Source organism: Megascapheus bottae, chromosome 17 (assembly GCF_031878675.1).
Source record: "Megascapheus bottae isolate mThoBot1 chromosome 17, mThoBot2.hap1, whole genome shotgun sequence".
Classification (NCBI taxonomy): Eukaryota; Metazoa; Chordata; class Mammalia; order Rodentia; family Geomyidae; genus Megascapheus; species Megascapheus bottae.
In genome coordinates this window covers 27,406,337-27,427,904 of record NC_143525.1, presented here as the reverse complement: position 1 = coordinate 27,427,904, position 21,568 = coordinate 27,406,337, and the positions used below count along the sequence as shown (strand labels likewise).

The 21,568-nt window shown below is 45.4% G+C and overlaps 1 protein-coding gene, 1 long non-coding RNA gene and 1 other non-coding gene across 4 annotated transcripts in view; all 3 read right to left on the bottom strand.

The window, feature by feature from the left end:
- Prpf8 (pre-mRNA processing factor 8) overlaps positions 1-12,509 on the bottom strand; it is a 34,285-nt gene extending 21,776 nt beyond the window's left edge. Inside the window, exons 1-14 of one of the 2 annotated variants that reach the window (XM_090350455.1) lie at positions 12,494-12,509; positions 10,865-10,975; positions 10,297-10,465; positions 8,427-8,591; positions 8,117-8,335; positions 7,776-7,988; positions 7,109-7,234; positions 6,908-7,013; positions 4,969-5,159; positions 4,721-4,840; positions 3,386-3,575; positions 3,173-3,292; positions 2,953-3,087; positions 1,077-1,206 (exon numbers count right to left, since the gene is read on the bottom strand). In XM_090350455.1, the coding sequence (XP_090206581.1) occupies positions 1,077-1,206; positions 2,953-3,087; positions 3,173-3,292; positions 3,386-3,575; positions 4,721-4,840; positions 4,969-5,159; positions 6,908-7,013; positions 7,109-7,234; positions 7,776-7,988; positions 8,117-8,335; positions 8,427-8,591; positions 10,297-10,465; positions 10,865-10,964 (1,984 nt within the window). In that variant the 5' untranslated portion in view covers positions 10,965-10,975; positions 12,494-12,509. Of the gene's footprint in view, positions 1-1,076; positions 1,207-2,952; positions 3,088-3,172; positions 3,293-3,385; positions 3,576-4,720; positions 4,841-4,968; positions 5,160-6,907; positions 7,014-7,108; positions 7,235-7,775; positions 7,989-8,116; positions 8,336-8,426; positions 8,592-10,296; positions 10,466-10,864; positions 10,976-11,193; positions 11,291-12,493 lie in introns of those variants that run through there. The other variant, XM_090350454.1, reaches the window with a different exon arrangement.
- Positions 12,510-19,191: 6,682 nt separating this feature from the next.
- LOC150051490 (U6 spliceosomal RNA) lies at positions 19,192-19,298 on the bottom strand. Its single transcript, XR_016538512.1, has one exon. It is a non-coding gene; the product is annotated as a U6 spliceosomal RNA (small nuclear RNA).
- Positions 19,299-19,818: 520 nt separating this feature from the next.
- Positions 19,819-20,967, bottom strand: LOC150051489 (uncharacterized). Its single transcript, XR_016538332.1, has 2 exons — positions 20,804-20,967; positions 19,819-19,967 (listed from the first exon to the last, which is right to left on the bottom strand). It is a non-coding gene; the product is annotated as an uncharacterized LOC150051489 (long non-coding RNA).
- Between the last annotated feature and the right edge of the window lie 601 nt (positions 20,968-21,568).

Genomic DNA, 21,568 nt, shown 5'->3' with positions numbered 1-21,568 from the left:
TTGGGTTGGATTCCTCAGTACCACATACATAGAAAAAGCTGGGTGGTGCTATGGGAAGTGGTTAAGCTCTACCCTTGAAAAAGTCCAAGGACAGTGCTCAGGCCTTGAATTCAAGCCCCCAGGACAAACAAACAAACAGAATGCTAGAGGTCATTTATTTGAAAAGGAGAGCACTCCAGCATGATTCACAGGGACCGGTTATCAGGGCCAGGAGTATGCCCTAATGGAAGAGTGATTGCCTAGCATGCATGAAGTGCCAGGTTCGACCCCTTAATACCACATACACAGAAAAAAAGCCAAAAGTGGTGCTGTGGCTAAATTGGAATAGTGCTAGCCTTGAGAAAAATCCAAGGACAAACCTGGGTACCAGTGGCTTATGCCTATAACCCTAGCTACTCAGGAGGCTGAGATCTGAGGCTCATGGTTCAAAGCCAGCCTGGACAGTAGACTCCATGAGATTCTTATTTCCAATTAATCACCAGAAAATTGGAACTGATGCTGTGGCGCAAAGTGGTAGAGGGCTAGCCCTGAGCTGAAGAGCTCAGAGACAGTACCCAAGACCCACAATCAAGCCCCATTAATGAAAAAAAAAAAAGAAAGAAAGAAAGAAAGAAAAACCCTGGGCCAGGAGTTTGGCATAGTGGTAGACTGCACCAAGAACCAGATTCAATTCCTCAGTACCACATACATAGAAAATGCCAGAAACGGTGCTGTGGCTCAAATGATAGAGCTCTAGCCTGAGAAAATCCAAGGACAGTGCTCAGGCCCTGAGGTTCAAGCCAGAGCTGGCAAAAAAGAAAAAAAGAAAAACCCAAGGACAGTGCCCAAACTTTGACTTCAAGCCCCGGGACTGGTGAAAGAAACAAAGAAAGGAAGGAAGGAAAGACAGAAGGACACACGTCATCTACCCTTCAAGTAGCAATGTGAAGTTGGACAGTAGTCCTTGTCCATCCTATATGTTGACAGGAAACGTTTCTCTTTTTCTATTTGTCTCTTCCTTTTCCTGTTAGAGTAAAATAAAGCCTTGCTAAAACTTAAACAAATGAACAAAAAGTCAGATAAAGAGGATTACTCACCTTCAAATTGCCGGGCCAGGAGGTTGCCAAGCCATCTTTCCAGCAAAGGGGTAATGCCACGCATGAAAAACAACCAGACTCGCCAGCCAGCAGCCCAGAAGCCGCAGCCAGGGCCTTTCCCTACAGGGCCCTACAACCACAAGCAGAAATCAAGAAGATGAATTAGTAATTTATTAAAAGATCACAAGTGGGCAGAGGACTGGGGATGTGTTCAATGGCAACTTGCCTAGCATTCTCAAGGCCCTGGATTCAATCCTCAGGGGGAAAAAAAAAGGGGGAGGGGGCACAGTGGCTAGGTGTAATCCTAGCAACTCAAGAGGCTAAGGTCTAAAAATCACAGTTCAGGGCTGGGATGCGGCTCAGTAGCCTAGCAAGTACAACAACCTGGGTTTGATTCAATACCAAAAAAGGAAAAAAAAAAAACAGTTAAAAATCACAGTTCAAGGGGCCGGGAGGTTGGCCTAGTGGTTAAGTGCTTGCCTAGCATGCACGAAGACTCAGGTTCGATTCCTCGGTACCACATACATAGAAAAAAAAGCCAGAAGTGGTGCTGAGGCTCAAGTGATAGAGCTCTAGTCTTGAGAAAGTCCAAGGACAGTGCTCAGGCCCCGAGTTCAAGCCCAGAACTGGCAAAAAAAAAAAAAAAAAAAAATCACAGTTCAAGCCAACCCAGGCACTAAAGTCCATGAGATTCTTATCTCTAATTAACCACCAGAAAACCAGAAGTGGCTCTATGGCTCAAGTGGTAAGAGTGTTAGCCTTGAGCTGAAGAGCTCAGGGTCAGCTCCCAGGCCCAGAGTTCAAGCCCCATGACTAACAAAAAAAAAAAAAAAAAAAAATGGGGTTGGGGTGGCAGTGCTGGACACTGGTGGCTTACACCTGTAATCCTAGCTACTCCTGAGGCTGAGATATGAGGATCATGGTTCAAAGCCAGCCCAGGAACTAAAGACCATGAGACTCTTTTTTTTTTTTTTTTTTTTTTTTTTTTGCCAGTCCTGGGCTTGAGCTCAGGGCCTGAGCACTGTCCTTGGATTTTCTCAAGGCTAGAGCTCTACCACTTGAGCCTCAGCACCATTTCCGGCTTTTTTCTATGTATGTGGTACCGAGGAATCGAACCCGGGTCTTCATGCATGCTAGGCAAGCACTTTAACCACTAGGCCAAACTCCTGGCCAGAGACCATGAGACTCTTATCTCCAATTAATCACAGAAATGGCCCTGTGGCTCAAGGGACAGAGCAGTAGTCTTCAGCTGAAGAGCTCAGGGACAACACCCAGGCCCAGAGTTCAAGCCCCACAACCAACAACAACAACAACAAAAAAAAGGGGGGGGGTGAAAAGGGGGAGGATGGGAGTGTGGCCTAGTGGTAGAGTGCTTGTATAGCATGCATGAAGCCCTGGTTTGTTTCCACAATACCAAATATACAGAAAAAAAAAACAGAAATGATGCTGTGGCCCAAGGGGTAGAGGTCTAGCTTTGAGAAAGCCTAAGGACAGTGCCCAGGCTGAGTTTAAGCCCCAGAACTGGCAAAAGAAAAAAATTTTTTTTAAAAAGCCAGGTGCTAGTGGATCATGCCTATAATCCTAGCTATTCAGAAGGCTGAGGTTTGAGGACCACAGTTCCAAGCCAGCCCAGGAACTAAAGTCCGTAAGGCTCTTATCTCAAATTAACCACCAGAAAACTGAAGTGGCTCTGTGGCTCAAGTGGTAGAGTGTTAGAGTTGAGCTGAATAGCTCAGGGACAGCACACAGGCCCTGAGTTAAGTCCTATAACCAACCAAAAAAAAATCATTTTCTCCAGAAGGATTTCGAAAATTAAAAAAAAAAAAAAAAAAAAAACAGAATAAAATAAATGGAAGAAGTCAGTGAAGAGTCTCACCGTGTTGAAGCGGTAATATATGAGATGTTTCAGGTCCTTGCACATGCGGATTTGTCGCATCAACTTGTATTTGTATCGATACATGCCCGTCAGCTGCCCCACATGGGCAAATATATATTGCAATCCATCTGCCAGCTGAAATGTAATTGCCCATCAGACTTTGAGCCTAAGCGACTCCACCCAGCCTCCCCCAACATGGGTCAGGGATACCTGGCCTCACCTGGAAAGCATCCACATTGCCCAAGCGATACTGCACATGACTATCCACAACCAGCTTAGTTAATCGCAGTACTTCCCGACAAAGATGAAAAGCATTCCCGAAACGAGATTTCTTTCTTTCCTGAAGATATCAAAACAGAAAGAATATAAATTGGCAATGACAATAATAACACATCCCTAAGCTGAGGAAAACCGTAAGGTCCAATGTAGACACCTTGGTAGTGAGTGTCTTAACAGGCTTGAGGTTGAAGTTATAGTCCAGATGCAGGTAGTTCAGATTTTTACGATGAATGAGAAGGTTAAGCATGTTGTATCCCTGGCGACAAACTTGTAGGCCGACCTCCACCCAGTCCAGTTTAGTGGACTGAAAGAATTTGGTAGCTTTGAAGGAGCGGAACAGATACCTAGGTGAGAATAAAGAGTGAAAATTAGCATACTTATTATCTTTACTTTTATTGTTATTATAAAGGTCATGTACAAAGGGTCACAATTATGTAAGTCAGGTAAAGAGTACTATTTCTGCTGGGCACTGATTGTTCATGCCTGTTATCCTAGCTATTCAGGAAGCTGAGATCTGAGAATCGCAGTTCAAAGCAATCACAGCACAAAAGTCCAAAAGTCTGTGAGACTCTATCTCCAATTAGTCACCAGAAAACTGGAGCTATGGCTCAAAGTATTAAAGCACCAGCCTTGAGCTGAGGAGCTCAGAGTTCAAATCCCACAATAACATTAAAAAAAAAAAAGTACTATTTATTTTTATTTCCCCTTTTTCTTTTCTTTTTTTTTTTTTTTTGGTCTGTTGTTGGGATTGAACTCTGGGCCTGGGTGCTCTCCCTGAGTTCTTCAACTCAAGGCTACCACCCTAACCCTTGAGCCACAGTGCCACTTCCAGTTTTCTGTTGGTTAACTGGAGATAAGAGTCTCACATTTTTTAGTGCCTGGACTGGCTTTGAACCGTGATCCTCAAATCTCAGCCTCCTGAATAGCTAGGATTACAGGCATGAGCCACCGCACCCAACTCTTTTTAAGCAATGTCACCTTCTCTCCCAGTGTTTCCCTGCATCCCCACCTACAAGTTGTATAGTTCTTATTCACTCTAGTGCCACTGCTGCATTTGTTCAGCCTTTGTCCCTGCATTTCTGTGAACCCTCCTCTCTTTCCCTCCCAAAGACAGATAAATGAACAAATAAGACAAAATGAAAACAAAAAACAGCAAAGAAAAAAACCTCTTCAGAGCTGGGAGTTTGGCCTCGTGGTAGAGTGCTTGCCTAGCATGCACGAAGACCCAGGTTCAATTCCTAGGTACCACATACATAGAAAAAAGCTGGAAGTGGTGCTGAGGCTCAAGAGGTAGAGATCTAGCCTTGAGAAAGTCCAAGGACAGTGCCCAGGCCCTGAGTTCAAGCCAAAGACTGGGGAAAAAAAAAAAACCTCTTGCTTCCATTTTCCCAATTTCATTTCAATAAATGCTATTTTATATGATCAGAGGCACATACATGCTGATTACCTTCGGAACACAAGTTAAAGCAGGGGCCCGCTGGTGTCTTACCTCTTCTTTTGGGCCTTAGGAGGCCTATGCTTCAAGGCATTCAACACATAGTACTTAAGCAACTTCTGATAGGAGACTCGTACTTTCACAGGTTGTCCAGCTGGACAATGCTCTCGATACCTAGGAGAAACGTACTCATTAGAGCTTTGTCCATCTTTCCTACACATGCTGGAAAAGGCTACATGCCTAACTAGATGTAGCCTTACAGTCTAAACACCTGCTGCCATTTCCCTAGGTAGAAAGTTTACCAGTTCTTGACAAGTGGTATGTCCAGGGCCCGGCGGGTGCGACCAGAACGTAGGTTGAAGGGTCGGGGAGCCCAAAGCAGGGCAATGCCATTGGCTGTATTATCTGTGTAGAGGGGTGTGTCCTTCAGGAAGGGCTCCACAAACTCTGGGAGCTCGAACTCCTCATCATCATCTGGTAAAGGTTCCTGGCTCTGAAAAAGGAACCCAACCAAAGATTCAGCTCCTACTGAACTGCACAACAACTTGAAATCAGAGGGAAATTCTCTAGAGCAAAGCACAGTGACTACATCTGCCATGGATACTAGAATGCTGACAAGAGAAGCCCTACAGGGTCAGAGAAAAGAACAAGGAACAGACAACAAGTCAGGGTCAACCAAAGCAAGCATCTTTCCACATACCTCAATTACCTCACCACCAAAAGGGTCTCCCAAAGGAGGCAAAAGTTCCTGCATGAGGTTCAAAGACTACACTTAAGAGATCTATCTACTCAAGTTATAAACACAATATGATGCAGGTGCCAATCCTAGCTACTTAGGAAGCTGGTATCTGAGAACTGTGATTCAACTCTAGCAAAGGAAGGACAGTCCATGAGGCTGTCCACCAAAAACCTGGAAAGAGAACTGTAGTTCAAGTCATCGTGTGCTAGCCTTGAGCAAAAGAACTCAAATACCCTGAGGAGGTCAAGCCCCAAGAATCCCAAAGGAGGCTTCAGGTGGTAGTGACCGCCTAAGAAGCATGGGCCTGGGCCGGGAGTTTGGCCTAGTGGTTAAAGTGCTTGCCTAGCATGCATGAAGACCCGGGTTCGATTCCTTGGTACCACATACATAGAAAAAAGCCAGAAGTGGTGCTGAGGCTCAAGAAATAGAGCTCTAGCCTTGAGAAAGTCCAAGGACAGTGCTCAGGCCCTGAGCTCAAGCCCAGGACTGGCAAAAAAAAAAAAAAAAAAAGAAGCATGGGCCTGGAGTTCAAATCTCAGTATCATCAAAAGAAAAACAAAACTCCTTGTATCCCAGCTCCTATTATCCATAAGGCTGAAACAGGAAGATTGACAGTCTAAGGTCAACCTATGCTACATAATGAGGTCAAGGTAAACCTGAAATACTGAGACGCTGTCTCAACAAATTAAATAAAGCACACAATGGGGATTAAGAATATAGCTTAGAGCTGGACGTTTGGCCTTGTGGTAGAGTGCTTGCCTTGCATGCACAAAGACCCAAGTTCAATTCCTTGGTACCACATACACAGAAAAAAGCCGAAAGTAGTGCTGAGGCTCAAATGGTAGAATTCTACCCTTGAGAAAATCCAAGGACAGTGCTCAGGCCCTGAGTTCAAGCCCAGGACTGGCCAAAAAATAAAAAAGAATATAACTTAGTAAAAAAGTCCTTGGCTAGTATTCATGAGGCCATGTTCAAGCTCAAGCATAACAATCAACCAAGCAATTAATGTAACAGAATATAAACACTGGAAACATAATGCTTAGTGTAAGCAACTAGTCACAAAATACTCTACAGTGCATGATTATAGTTATGTCAAATACCCAGAATGGTAAATCTAAGGAGACAAAAAGTAGTCTATAGTAAGGGAAGTAGGAGAAAAATAGACACCCAACCATGCAGTTTCTTTTGGTATAATGAAAACCATAAAGCTCCCTGGTAACAGTTGTACAACATCAAGACTACATTAAAAACCACTAGCCTGTGGCACATGCCTATAATCCTAACTACTCAGGAGGCTGAGATCTGAGGATCATGGCTCAAAGCCAGCCCAGGCAGAAAAGTCCCTGTAAGACTTATTATCTCCAATAAACTACTCAAAAAAAGCTGGAGGTAGAGCTGTGGCTCAAGTATTAGAGCACTAGCATGGAGGACAAAGATGCTCAGAGATAACACCCAGTTCCTGAGTTCAAGCCCCAGAACCAGAAAGTGTCATTTTCTCTTACCTTTACTGAGTGCCTATGGGAGATTGGATTGATCAAAGGATCAAAGTAGAAAGCTGGCAAATCAGGATCCTCAGTCTTGATAAACACAACATTAGGAGTATGGTACCTAAAAATGAAAGTTTGTGTCAAAATTCTCCTTCCCTGGCCTCAATCTAAATATCAACCTTTTCCTTTCTAATTGCTGTGTTCCCATTATCTTACCAGGTAAGATGGACGTGGTGTGGAAGGTTGTTGTACAAGTATGGAAAAGCAATCTTGTATTCAGTTCGAATAGGCTGCCGAATTATTATCTTATTAATATCATTGAATTCATTCCAGTCTTCATCCCTAGGATACAAAACCAAGGATAAGTATACAAGTTTGGCAAAGTCTTAAGGATTAAGATTGGACTTCAGGAAGCTGAGATCTGAGAATCCTGGTTCAAAGCCAGCCTGGGCATTAAAGAACAGTGAGACTCTTATCTCCGATTAATCACTAGAAAATGGGAAGTGGGGCTATGGCTCAAGGGGTAGGGTAACCTTGAGCTGAAGAGCTCAGGGACAGCACACAGGCCGAGAGTTCAAGCTCCATGACTGACAACAAAAAAGATTAGACCTTAGGGGCTGGGAGTTTGGCCTAGTGGTTGAGTGTTACCTAGCATGCATGCAGACCCAGGTTAGATTCCTCTGTACCACATACATAGAAAAAGCTGGCCAAGTGGTGCTGTGACTCATGTGGTAGGGTTCTAGCCTTGAGAAAAACCCAAGGATAGGACTCAGGCCCTGAGTTCAAGCTCAGGACTGGCCAAAAAAAAAAGAAAAGAAAAAGAAAAAGGATTAGACTTTACTCCACTCAAAGAGCTAAGTCTCTTAATCTCTCTCCAACTTACTGTAAATTAATGTCTCGAACAAGAGGTTCAAATTTCGGTCCTCCAGGAATGGCCATATTGAGTGCCTTAGAAGTAAAAAAGGCCTTCAGATCAAATAGATAGAAGTAGTTGTCATCCACCAAGTCTGTAAGAAGCTGATTGGCCAGGCGGTAGAGAGTAGACATCATAGGCAGTGTGAATTGCCAGCGCTGGTAAGTAGAGCCATTAACATACCTAGAGAAAAAAAAGAGGCCTCATATGAGGCAGGTGGCTAACCAAACCATATAATTCTACTGCTCTTTCAGGACTCCTTGTTTCCAGAACTCTCGAGAAGTGAGCAGTCCACCCAGTGCATTACTCACTTCCTGCTGTCTCTCAAGGGTTGATGGTCATAGAACCAGTCCAACACAGGGGCATCCTCCTCAGGGTCCAGCTCGAGCTGAATGGCTTCCAGTGGCTCCACATCTAGGATGTTGTCAGCATAATCTAGGGGAGGTTCCTCATCATCAAAAGGAGGGAAACGCATCCTCTTGAAATGCCTCCTGTCTCTCTTCTCTCGACGCATCATGATCCACATTGACCTAGGTGGCAAGAATATCACATAACAGTTTCTACCCACTGACCCTCAATTACCACTACCGCCATCACATGCCAAATTCTAGCCCTTCTCACCCCCACTGGGAGATGTAGACTGGTTCAATGACCCAAGGAATCTCATTGACAAAGGAAATGGCTCCAGTGATGTGATAAAGCACAGGCACATCCCGAATCTGCTCCCAAGGCATTGGCATGTTCTCCAGGAGCTTGAGGACTGCATGAGGCATGTACTTTAGGGCACTGTCACAACAAAGAGAGAAAGTTATTAGAAATGACAAGAGGTTCTGCTACTTTTGCTATGCTAACAAGCCACATGTTTATCACAGTACCATGTTCCACAGAAAAATCCTAACTCAGCCGGGCACCAGTGGCTCACGCATGTAATCCTAGCTATTCAGGAGGCTGAGATCTGAGGACTGTGGTTCAAAGCCAGACTCAGCATGAAAGTCCATGAGACTCCTAACTCCAATTAACCACCAGAAAAAAGAAAAAAGAAAATCCTAACTCAAACTCCAAACTTACCAAGTCACCATGAAGTCAGGTCCTCTAAGACCAGAAACTCTGACTCCTATCACTCTTTCACTAAAACCTTTTTTTTTTTTTTTTTTTTGCCAGTCCTGAGGCTTGAACTCAGAGCCTGGGCATTGTCCCTGAGCTTCTTCTGTTCAAGGCTAGCATTCTACCACTTGAGCCACAGTACCACTTTTGGCTTTTCCTGTTTATGTGGTACTGAGAAACTGAACGTAGGGTTTCATGCATGCTAGGCAAACACTCTACAACTAAGCCACATTCCCTGCCCCACTAAAACTTCAGTCTCCTGCAATATTAGGACTAAAGCAACAGTTGTCCTTCTAAAGACAACATCTAGGCAATCTCACAGTCTACTCCCTCTATACTTCCCTGTAGATAATGGTGAAATATTTACCACACTTTTTTTCCCCTCCCTCCCTCCTTCAACTAGACTTTTTTTTTTTAAATCTATTTGACTCATATCTATCAGGTCACTGGATTCTATACTTCTGAAAAGTGGAGATCATTACTACTGCCTGCTTAGCACTTATTGGAGGCTTCATTTTTTTGTTCTGACACAAGGTCTAACTTATGAAACCCAGGCTGGTCTCAAATTCAATCCTCCTGCCTCAGCTTCCCAAGTTTTGGGCACCCAAGGGATTGCAGACATGCATCACCACACCACCAATATACTGTTCAAAACTACTTATTGAATTAAACTCTCATGGCTGCCTTAAGCATGGGCATTAATGAACTAAAATTTCTGTGTACACAAGAACAGAGATTTGTGAAGAAACTTCTTGTTCTCATACAGCTTAGTGTTACAAGGAAAAACAAACAAACAAACAAACAGTACCCAGATCTTAGGAATTCAATATCCTAAATCTCAGAATTCTGGTCACTGAGAAGTTAAAGGGATCTAGACTATATACACTGTCTACTTTGGGTTTCACACAGTTCAATGATACAGGCATTTATAACAACACCCACAGAACACAACAAAACGTTAAACTGTTTCACTGAAACATCACCAAGTTCAAACAGTTCTCTTCTTATTCTTCTAAGCACTAAGACAGAACTGCTGCCAGTGACAAATACCTGTATTACTAGCTACTCAGAAAGGTGAGATCTGAGTATCAGTTCCAAGCCAGCCCTAGCATGGAACCCAGTAAGGCTCTTACCTCCAATTAACCACCAAAACGTTGGAAGTAGAAGTGGGGCTAAAGAGTGCTAGCTTTGAATGAAAACAACAAGAAACAAACTGTTATGCCTTAGTATCAAAACACACACACCTGCTTTATACCTTAGTATCAGAACACACACCCCTGCTAGATGACAGATGATAAAGGATCTATCCAAGACTAAAAATGATAGGGCAGAGAAAAGTATAGGGGAAAAGAAAGTCCAGGTGAAATTATTCCAGGATGATACTCACCCCAAATAGACTCTTTTGTCATGACGAAACTTCCTGTTGGTCATGTCTCCATGGTCTCGAATAATCTTCCTGACATGTTCTGGGGGCATGTCTTCCTTCTGGGCATCCACAAACCCAAACTTGCGCTTTTCTGCATATCGCTTGGCCTGCAGCTGCTGCCATTTTCGGGCTACAAAGGTACTTCGGTTTAAAGGGCTGTACCCTTTGCTTAATTATCCCCCCTCTCGCCCTTGGGTACACTCCTGTCAGGGCATTCGACGGAGGAGTGCTCCCTACCAGTTATCCTGACATCATACTGTTTTATTTTTGCCCTCTTTGCCTTTTTACCGATACCTCCTCATTGCAATTTAAACCCTATGACAACCGCCCCCCCCCACGCACACACACTGAATCATTGGCTGCAAACAGCAGCTTTAAGTGACTTGACTAAATAGTGAAATGGCGCTAAGCTGTGAGCTGACACCTAATCATCCATCTAAATCCAACTTCGGCTCGGAACCTGCTTGCGCGCATGCGCATGCCCGTCGCGTAGCTGGGCCCGCGCGCGCCGCTCCCACTCTTTCCTCACCTTTCTCCTGCAGCTTCTCCTCCGACATGTAGTCTGGCAGTGGGGCTAGAGGGCCGGGCACCGGGTTACCCGGCCCTCGATAAGGAAATACTCCGGCCATACCCGGAGAATCTACAGAGCGGCGGGAGGAAAAAAAAATTAATTAACCAGCAAGGCCCAGGCCCACAAAAGGCTGAGAAAGATGGAACTCGTCCAGAAGCCCCCGTCTTGAATCCGCCTCGCTAAGAATGCATCCAGCGCGGCCCGACCCAGACCCTCTGACCGCTCAAGAGGAACCGATTAGCCTCTTGAAACCCACCCTGGAAAGGCACCCACACCACAGCCCCTACCACAGACAGCCGCTATCCCGGCAGCGCAATGGCGGTGGCCCACGTCCGCCCCGCGTTCCCAACACCAGGAAGTGCGCAATCGGAGTTCAGAAGCTGATCCAATAGGCGCCCTCGCACTTAGATGGATGAATGAGAAGACCAATTAGAATTGGGTACCGCGCCGGAGGGGGCGGGCCTATAAGCGGAAAAGGGGTGTGGTCGACTCCAAGCTCCGCCTCCCGCGTCTCCTAGGCTCCTTCTGAGGCCTCTAGTAAACCCCATTGGTTTTCTGCATTGCTCCTAGATGGGCGAGCCATCAGAATCTTAATAAATTTGTCAAAATTATAAACTATTCTATCTCTTAAGTGCAGACTTGATATGCAGTACTTGCTCCAATTCAATCAGCCCTTTGTTCATATATTCATTTATTCCATTATCATTTTCAGTTTCCCTTATATGTCAAAGATTGAGAGCACAAGTCGGTGGGGAGAACGATCTGGTGGAACGCACAAGATAGCAGGAAAGTGGACCAAAATGCAGTCTTCTGACGTGGAGTGGTGACAGTTCACAAGCAAGGCATTTAGCCTTGAAGCTCAGTAGTAGAGTGCTTGCCTAGTATGTGAAAGGGCTTAGGTTTGTTTTCCAGCACTGCCAAAAAAAAAAATTTGAAAAACAAAAAAAATTCCGCCTCAGAAGCTACAGAGGAGTTTGTCAGAGAGCCTAGGAAAATGAAAGATACTTTGAGGAACTTCATTGGGTGGTGTCTTTCTCTTTCCTCTCATACTGTACACAAAATTTGACTCACTTTTTTGGGAATTGCCCAATTCCCTTGTCTCAGTTACTCAGGAAGCTGAGATCCTGAGAATTTCAGTTGAAACCAGCCCAGAAAGAAAAGTCTGACATTACAAAATAATCAGCTGGACTGGTGGCGTGGTACAATTGCTAGAGCCACAACCAAACAAGTGCAAGGCCCTGAGTACAAGCCCCCAGTACCACCAGAAAGAAAATGATTTTTTAATTAGATTTGAATCATAGATCTACAAGTAAGAGCTAAAACGATAAAAATATTAGGGAAAAATATACAGGAGGAGAGCTGATTCAATAATAGAGTACTTACTTAGCATGCAGAAGGCCCTGATCCCATCCCCAGCAATGCAAAATGAGTAAGGGAGAAGGGATGTGAGGGTATAGAAAATGAATATTGAATTTATCAACCTGGAGCATCACTATTATATTGATCAATGTCTTGAAATCTGAACCATATGTAAAAGATTCTTTATGCTCCAGACCTAGTTTTCAACTTGGGTAGAATTCTAATCACCTGAGCCCCAGCTCCACCACTTCTACTTCTATTCCTTCTTCCTCCTCCTCCTCCTCCTCCTCCTCCTCCTCCTCCTCCTCCTCCTCTTCTTCTTCTTCTTCTTCTTCTTCTTCTTCTTCTTCTTCTTCTTCTTCTTTTTCTTCTTCTCCTCCTCTTCCTCCTCCTTTTTCTTCTTCCTCCTCCTCCTCCTTTTCCTCCTTCTTCTTCTTCTTCATGGTTAATTGGGGATAAGGGTCTCATAGACTTTCATACCCAGGCTGGCTTCAAACCTCCATCCTCAGATCTCAGCCTCCTGACCAGATAAAATGACAGGCATGAGCCACTAGCATCTGGCTCTAATTTAACTTTTTTTTTTTTTTGCCAGTTCTGGGCTTGAGCTCAGGGCCTGAGCACTGTCCTTGGATTTTCTCAAGGCTAGAGCTCTACCACTTGAGCCTCAGCACCACTTCTGGCTTTTTTCTATATATGTGGTACCGAGGAATTGAACCCGGGTCTTCGTGCATGTTAGGCAAGCACTCTACCACTAGGCCAAACCCCCGGCCCTCTAATTTAACTTTTTATAGTACTACTTAAAAAATATTTTCAGGGCAGGGAATGTGGCTTAATGGTAGAGTGCTTGCCTAGCATGCATGAAGAATGAAGAGCTCAGGGACAGAGTTCAGGCCCAGAATTCAAGCCCCATGACCAACAGAGAGAGAGAGAAAGAGAGAGAGAGAGAGAGAGAGAGAGAGAGAGAGAGAGAGAGAGATGAAACCAGGTGCCAGTAGATTATGCCTATAATCCTAACTACTCAGGAAGCTGAGATCTGAAGGTTGTGGTTCAAAGCTAACAACAGGCAGGAAAGTCTATTAAAACTCTTACTTCCAAATAACCACCAAAAAGCCAGTAGTGGATGTATAACTCAAGTGGTAGAGTAGTAGTAGCCTTGAGCACACATGCTCAAGGGAAAAGACCCAGGATTGAAACAAAACAAAACAAAACAAATAGTATGAGCATCATTATGTTACCCAAGCTGGAGTTTGTCTCAGACCTGGATGGGACTGAAGAACACAAAGGAACAATGGCAGAGTGATTCTGAATCTAATGATTAATTAATTGCATGTATATGTACAGGGTGGGAAGTGGTAGCTTGAAGCTGATTCTTATATTACTGACTTACACAATATGGCAGAGCTATGACTAACCTGGGAGAGAATACTGCAAAATACAAATTTGGAGACTGAAGGAGGAAGGGGGGGAGGAGGAGGAGGAGGAGGAAGAAGAGGAATGAAGAAGAAGAAGAAGAAGAAGAAGAAGAAGAAGAAGAAGAAGAAGAAGAAGAAGAAGAAGAAAAGAGAAGGAGGAGGAGGAGGAGGAGAAGGAGAAGGAAAAGGAGAAAGAGAAGGAGAAGGAGAAAAGAAGGAGAAGATTATTCTGAGTCAGGTTATTGATAGCCTGTTATATTTCACAGATGGACAACCAGTCCATTTGAGGCCAGGGCTTTGGTACCTTTACTCTCTATTACACTCATCCTAGGTCCTTTGTAAATATTTGTTGGAAAGAGAAAGAATGAGGAAAAATGAATTATGCCAGTAGTGCTTAGAACAACAGAATAAAAAGATATATGTTCCTTAGACCATAATGCTAAGTCTCATTTTGACATTTTGTAAGAATTTTTTAAATCAAGGATTGAAACTTTTAAGTTGTTTCAGATGTTACACTAAAACAGACAGGAAGATTTTGAAGCAGAATGCAAAGTTCATATGACTTTCTCCAAAAACTGTATATGATTTTTTTTTTTGCCAATCCTGGGGCTTGAACTCAGGCCCATTATCCTTGGACATTTTTTGCTCAAGGCTAGCACTTTGCCACTTGAGCCACAGTGCCACTCCTGGCTTTTCCTATGTATGTAGTTCCAGTGAATCGAACCCAAGGCTTTGGGCATGCTATGTAAGCACTCTACCCATTAGGCCATGCTCCCCGCCCTGTACATGATTTTTTTTTTTTTTGCCAGCCCTGGGCTTGAGCACTGTCCTTGAACTTTCTCAAGGCTAGAGCTCTACCACTTGAGCCTCAGCACCACTTCCGGCTTTTTTCTATGTATGTGGTACCGAGGAATCGAACCCGGGTCTTCATGCATACTAGGCAAGCACTTTAACCACTAGGCCAAACTCCCAGCCCTGTACATGAATTTTTAAGAATCAAGTTATTTTAAGGAAATGCTGTTATAGCTGCCTTGGATTGTGCCTTCTCCCCAACACTCCCTTCTGATTGCCATGATTGGATTTTGCCAGGGTTTGGTATTGGGGAAGAAATGGTAGGAGCCGAGGGAAGCCGTTAACAGGAGCAGGTATGTCACTGGGTGGCAGCAAATTTGTGGCACTCCAGCTCTGCAGGGATCTCTGTCCTTTTTGAGTGAGCTGGCTCAGGATCTGAGACAAGAAGAGCCACCATGGGACTGGGAGTTTGGCCTAGTGGTATAGTGCTTGCCTAGCATTCATGAAGACCAGGGTTCGATTCCTCAGTACCACATACATAGGGAAAAAAAAGCCGGAAGTGGTGCTGAGGATCAAGTGGTAGAGCTCTAGCCTTGAGAAAGTCCAAGGACAGTGCCCTGAACTCAAACCCAGGACTAGCAAAAAAAAAAAAAAAAAAGAGCCACCATGTAAATCTCTTCATTTTTAGGATTAGCAGTGTTAACTAGTGAAGGTCAAGGAGATGAAAGAGTTCTCTCAAAGGCATGGGAAGGCATGAGAGAGCAAAGCTAGTATCCCTGGAATATCATAAACTATACAGGTGTCTGTGCATTGATGGTGGTAAGCAGAGAGCTTTTTCAGGGAACCACACACATTGCAGGACAAAAATAAACTTCTGAGCCAGGCGTGGTGGCTCACGCCTGTTAATCCTAGCTTCTCAGGAAGCTGAGATCTAAAGGTCACGGTTCAAAGCCAGCTCAGCACTAAAAGCCCTGAGACTACTATCTCCAATTAATCTCTAGAAAACTGGAAGTGGCACTGTGGCTCCAGGGGTAGGACAGAAGTCTTGAGCTGAAGAGCTCAGGGACAACACCAAGGCCCAGGCCTAGGGGTAGAGCAGTAGTAGCCTTGAGCTGAAGAGTTCAGAGACAGTGATCAGGCCCAGAGTGCAAGTCCCATGACCAACAAAACAAAACAAAACAAAATCTTGTGTGTGTGTGTGTGTGTGTGTGTGTGTGTGTGTGTGTGTGTTGCCCATCCTGGGCTTAAACTCAGGGCCTGGGCACTGTCCCTGAGCTTCTTTTGCTAGCACTCTACCACTTGAGCCACAGCACCACTTTTAACCTTTTCTATTTATGTGGTTCTGAAGAATGGAACCCAGTGCTTCATGCATGCTAGGCAAGCTCTCTACCACTAAGCCACATATCCAAGACCTCACTATATTCGTAAGGAATAGATGTCTTGCAAGATTGTCGCATTTCTTTGAAAACTTTAGGTGGACAGCATTTACTCAGGACATTCAGTTATGAATGTAGTATGGCTTACTTTATTGGAAGACATTTCTAAGCTGAGTGCTAGTAGCTCATACCTGTAATCCTAACTATTGAGGAGGCTAAGATCTGAGAATCACAGTTCAAAGCCAGCAAAAAAACTGGAAGTAGAGGTATGACTCAAGTGATAGAATGTCAGCTTTGGGGGTGGGAAGTTAAGAAAAAGTGAGAGCACCAGTATACAACACACACACACACACACACACACACACACACACACACACACACACACACACACACAGAGGCATTTCTACTAAGGACAAACTGACCGAGACTACTTTCTACAGTGCTGTACACTTTTGGTGTCAACTATTCAGTAAATTAAAGCAGAAGAAATGCTTGAGCCCAGGAATTTGAGGACAGCGTTGAGAATACAAGACCTTGTCTCAAAAAAAAAAAACAAGAAAACATAACTTCAATGTTTCCTATTTTAAGTCTTTTATCTGTGGCCTGTCACTTTAGTTTTACTATTCTTCTTTATTATTCTGCTCTTACATTCTGCCTGCATTTATCTGTTTTCAGTAATCAGTTTCTCCTTTCTCCTAGTTACTTTCTCCCTTTTTGCTTGCTTTTGTTGTTGGTGGTCACGGGGCTTGAAATCAAGCCTGGGCTCTGTCCTTGAGCTTTTTCTGCTCAATGATAGCACTCTACCACTTTGAGCCACAGCACCACCTTCCTGTTTTGTGGTGGTTAATTGGAGATGAGGCTTCTGAACTTCCCTGCTGGGGCTGGCTACAAACCTGCTGATTCTGAGTAGTTCAGATTACCAGCATGAGCCACAGGCACCTAGTTTATGTGCCTATTTTTATGATAGACAGCCATCTTAGTTTTTGTTCCTCTTTCCCCTCTTTTACTGTCTCTGCATCCCTCCTTCTTCATCCCTTCTTCGGGATATTTATTCTATTATTCTGAGCTTGCCCTGCTTTTCCTCCCTATGATTCCTCATCAGCCCGTTGCTATTCTTCTATGCCAAAGTGTATGTTAGATTCTGACTTGTCCTCATCCTCCTGCCATCTGAGCCTATCAATTATTGTCAGCCTTGCCTTTGTGTGGCACTGCAGCTGTTTGTCCTTTGTCTTTCTGCCCATCTCTAGCTCAACCTATTTCCTTTTCTTTTCCACCAGTGCATCATTTCATTGATACCTCCTCCTCCGCTTCCAGCCCCTCTGCTCCCCAGCTCTCTGTCTAATCCCTATCCTCTGCATTTTCCTCCTCTCTTCTTTCATCTGCTCATCTCTATCATTTCCCTCCCTCCTGAGTCGGCTTGTTCTTTCTTATCATTTGTTCTCACTATTCAGCTGTCTAAGCTAGCTGTCTTCCACCTTTGGGGTCCTTTTTCTGTCTGCATGTTTTTCTATTTATCTTGTCTTTATTGTTTATGACTATTTTTTAAAACCAATTCTATGATTTGGGTGGCTCTGAAGCCCTGTAACAATCTTTCTCAATATTTCTGCCATGATTTCTTTCCCCCTCACCCTCGGTCTCTCTCTGTTTCTGGCTTGTCTATGTAATTAATTCTTCTCTCTTTCCTTCTATCTATGCCTTTATGTGTATCAGTCTCTGTCATTCTCTTTGCCCTTCTCTCCCTCAGCTTCTTAGCAGTATTTTTTTTAACTTCCTGTCTCTTGTTTTTCTGCTCTTGTGTCTTTTCTGGGGATGATTAAAGGTTATCTCTTTCTGTCCATTGTTTAATGGAATAGTAACCTTAATCTGTGCTCACTTCCAGTAACCTCTTGGATGTTCTGAAAAAGAAGGAGTCTTGTGCAATAGGAAAAATTCAGCAGAAACAGCAAGGAAGAGAGTCAACTATTCCTTTATCCCGCTTTAGCCAAGTAGCAGTCTTCTCTCACCTATTCTATCTCTGCTCTCATTCCTCAGTGAAATCGTGGGCCCTGGAAAGCCCTCTACTAAGTGCAAACATTGGATATATGAAGTATTTCTATGACTCTGGGCTGCTGTGCTGACTGAAGACACACCTAGCCATGTGCTCATTCCTCTAAAGAATTCTTCTCCCATTCTTTCTTTCTTTCTTTTTTTTTTTTTTTACCAGTCCTGTGCTTGAACTCAGGACCTGGACACCATTCCTGAACCTGTTTGCATTCAAGGCTAGTGCTCTACCACCACTTGAGTTACAGTGCCACTTCCAATTTTTTCTGGTAGTTGATGGGAGAAAAGAGTCTCATGGATTTTCCTGCCTGGGCTGGCTTTGAGCCACAATCCTCACTCAGATCTCAGCTTCCTGAGTAGCTAGGATTACAAGTGTGAGCCATTGACACCCGACTCTTTTTCTTCAGTCCCTCCCTCCCTCCCTCCCTTCCTTTCTTTCTCTCTCTCTCTTTTTTTCTCTACCACTTGAGCCACAGTTATACTTCAGATTTGTTAACTAGTGATAAGAGTCTCACAGAGCTGGATGCCAGTGGCTCACACCTGTAACCCTAGCTATTCAAGAAGCTAAGATCTGAGAATTGTGATTCCAAGCAACTAGACAGGAAACTCTTGTCTCCAATCAACCACAGAAAAACTAGAAGTAGAGCTGTGGCTTATGTGGTATGGCACCAACCTTGAGCAAAAGGAGCTCAGGGACAGCAATTAGGCCCAGAGTTCAACCTCCAGGACTGACCAAAAAGAAGAGTCTCACAGGCTTTTCTGCCTGAAATTGGTTTTGAACCTCTGTCCTAAGATCTCAGCCACTAATGCCTGGCTCAGAATTATTTTCTTTGAAAGTTTAGAAGATACAAAAACATTAAACAGGCTGGACCCAGCAGATGGGTTAAATACAAACTTAATACTTGCCATGTAGCTTTTGGAATCAGAAGTATTAGCAGCAACGCAGTCTCCTGGGCTCTTTTGTCATTTGGCAACTGTCATGCCATCCTTGTTGGCCACAGATATTGTCTTTTGTGCCCTCTTCCTGCTGCCAGAATTGGTCCTAAGTGAGGTCTCTCTTCTCTTTGACTTCATCCACTCCATGCTACATCTCTCTTATCCCACTGGGACCCCTCCTTCTCTCAACTGTCCTGATGCTAGAGCAAAGGGTCTTTCGTTTTCCTGGCAGTTCCTTCTATCTTCATCCCTCTAACTATCCTTTATTGACAGCTCTAGATATTACCTCCTGAGTTTTTTTCCCCCTCACACAAATAGGTCTTTTATTTGTCATTATTAAACCTCTGAATTTTAAACAGCTTCTTGAACTAAAAATATTGAATGCTTCACAAATTTGTGTGTCATCCTTACACAGGGGCCATGCTAATCTTCTCTGTATCCTTCCAATTTTAGTATATGTGCTGCCAAAGCGAGCACCTGAGGGTTGGTTTTTTTTTTTTCCTGGAAAATATGGTCATCTGATAGAATTCAGTGAACACAGGTTCCCACCCAACTGCTAACATCAGGATTTCTACTTGGATACTAGCAAAGGAGAGAGAAAGGGAATTAGGTGAAAGAGGATCTGAGATCCTGATAACCCAGTTTGGCCTTTTCACCTGGGGGTTGTGGATGCAGTCCACTATCCCCTTATGCCAGCCCCACCTCCACCAGGGCAGGCAGAAGAGAAGCCTGCCATTATGTTCTAGTCTTTTAGGCTGAGAATGGAATTGTCTCTGATGACTAGCTCCACATCGCAACATATCCTGGTCCCTCTAATTTCCTTGAGCCTAAGCATAAATGGACCCAAGACCACAGACTATTCCCAACTGGAATGTGAACACCTAGTATGATGTTTGTCACACTCACAGTGACCAACCCCATTTTCCCCAAGACCAACCAGAGTCAGAGGCGCCTGGTGGTTACAACCACCAGAGGTACCAACCAGATGGAAGTGGACCAGAGTGAACAATTGACTATATTCCCAGGGATGGGGCCCGGGAAACAATCAGCAGACGCTTCTGCACGTACAAGCAGGCAGAGTTCCAGAGTTCAGATCCAGGACTAGACACCAAAGAGAAACCTAGTAGCCAGTGCTAGGATAGCTCACTACCTGTAAGTAAAGCTCAAGGTCAGAGAACCTGTCATCATTTGTATTCATTCCACTAGCCAGGTCCTTAAAAATCCACAAGTGGTGCTGTGGCTCAAGTGGCAGGGTGCTAGTCTTGAGCAAAAAGTGTTCAAGGACAGTGCTCAAGCCCTGAGTTCAAGCCCCAGGACTGACAAAAAAAAAAAGTGTCATATTCAATGGTTCTGTGATCAGGTGGACTCGATCACAGCGGAATCCAGACTCGCTGGGCAGTGTTTATATCAGCTGAAGCTAGCAGTTACTCCCTTCCTCCTAGTTCGGCCCAAGGTTCGGATGGTTAAGAATCAGAGAACTTGTGGGAATTCAGAGGGCAGAGTACTGAAGAGATGTTGGGATCCTAGGTTGGACATGCTTCTCCTCAGGTTTGCTTTCTTCCTTCAGAGTCTCACCACCAAAGGGTGATAGAGAAGGTCCCAGGCCTGGCTCAAAGTCTGGTTCCACAACGTGTGAGCTCCATCAGTCAGGAAGTCACCCGTGGGTGTGGAGGGGTGAAGGTATCAGGCTTTCCAGGGCTGGGACACAGCCTAGGAAGAAATCCCAAACCTCTCTTTCCCTAGTTCTTTTGTTGGTTGGTTCTTTTGTCTCCCGCTCCCCCGCCCCAAAGTTCTTTAGTTTCCCCCTAGTAAAGCGCCAGAAACATCTGATCCCTGCGGAAGTCGGGAAAAGAAGACGTGGGATTCTAGTTCCAAGGTTGCCCTCACTGGCTCCACCTTGCCTGCAGGCTGACTCACAAACCCGAGGCCCAGTCCCAGTGCCCGGAGTGGGTGGGTGGGTCCTCCTCAGGATAAAGCCCTACCCTTAGGGGCGGGAGCTGTGGACAGTCTCTCCGACCTGGCCCAGGCTCTCCCCAGGCACCCACGTCCCCCAGTTCAGCGACTCTGGAATTCTCACGAATTTCACCGGTGCTGTGGCCGGATCGTCTAACCTCAGCCCTCCACCCCCGCATCCTCACGCCGGTGCTTCTCCAACCTTCAGGCTCTGAGCACCCGAGCCGCATCCCAGCGCTGGTGAGGCAGGTTGTCCACCTGCAGGACGCAGAGGTGCCGCCGCTTCCAGCGATCCCGAGCTGCAAGATCCTGGCGTGGGCCACCGCGGCAGCCCGCCAGCGCAGCCCCCTCGAAACACGGCGGAGGAGGGGGGGTCGGGGCCAGGGTCACCCGCAGCGCCGGGCCCGAGGCCTCGGGCGGGGCGGCGGGTCTGGCTGGCTCCCGTAGGGCGCGGTCCCGGGGCTCCCTGGCGGCCCCGCCCGCCCAAGCTGCAAGAACTTTCCGGGCTTGGCCCCGCCTCCGCGCCTCGGCCGGGCGCTGATTGGAGCCGCGGCGGAGCCACCGCCCGAGGAGCCCCGGCAACCGCTCGCGTCCAGCCCACCTCGAGCGCGGCAGCTCGGGGGGCTCCGGCCGCCGAGCTCTGGGACGGTTCCAGAATGTCCACGGAGTTTTCCTCGGCAGGAGTTTCAGAAATGGGTCCCGATCCCGGGGCCCCCGGCACGCCCGGGAGCCCCGCCCCACGGCCGCGCCCCTCCTCCGCCCCGCGCCCCTCACCCACGGCCCCCCGGCCGCGG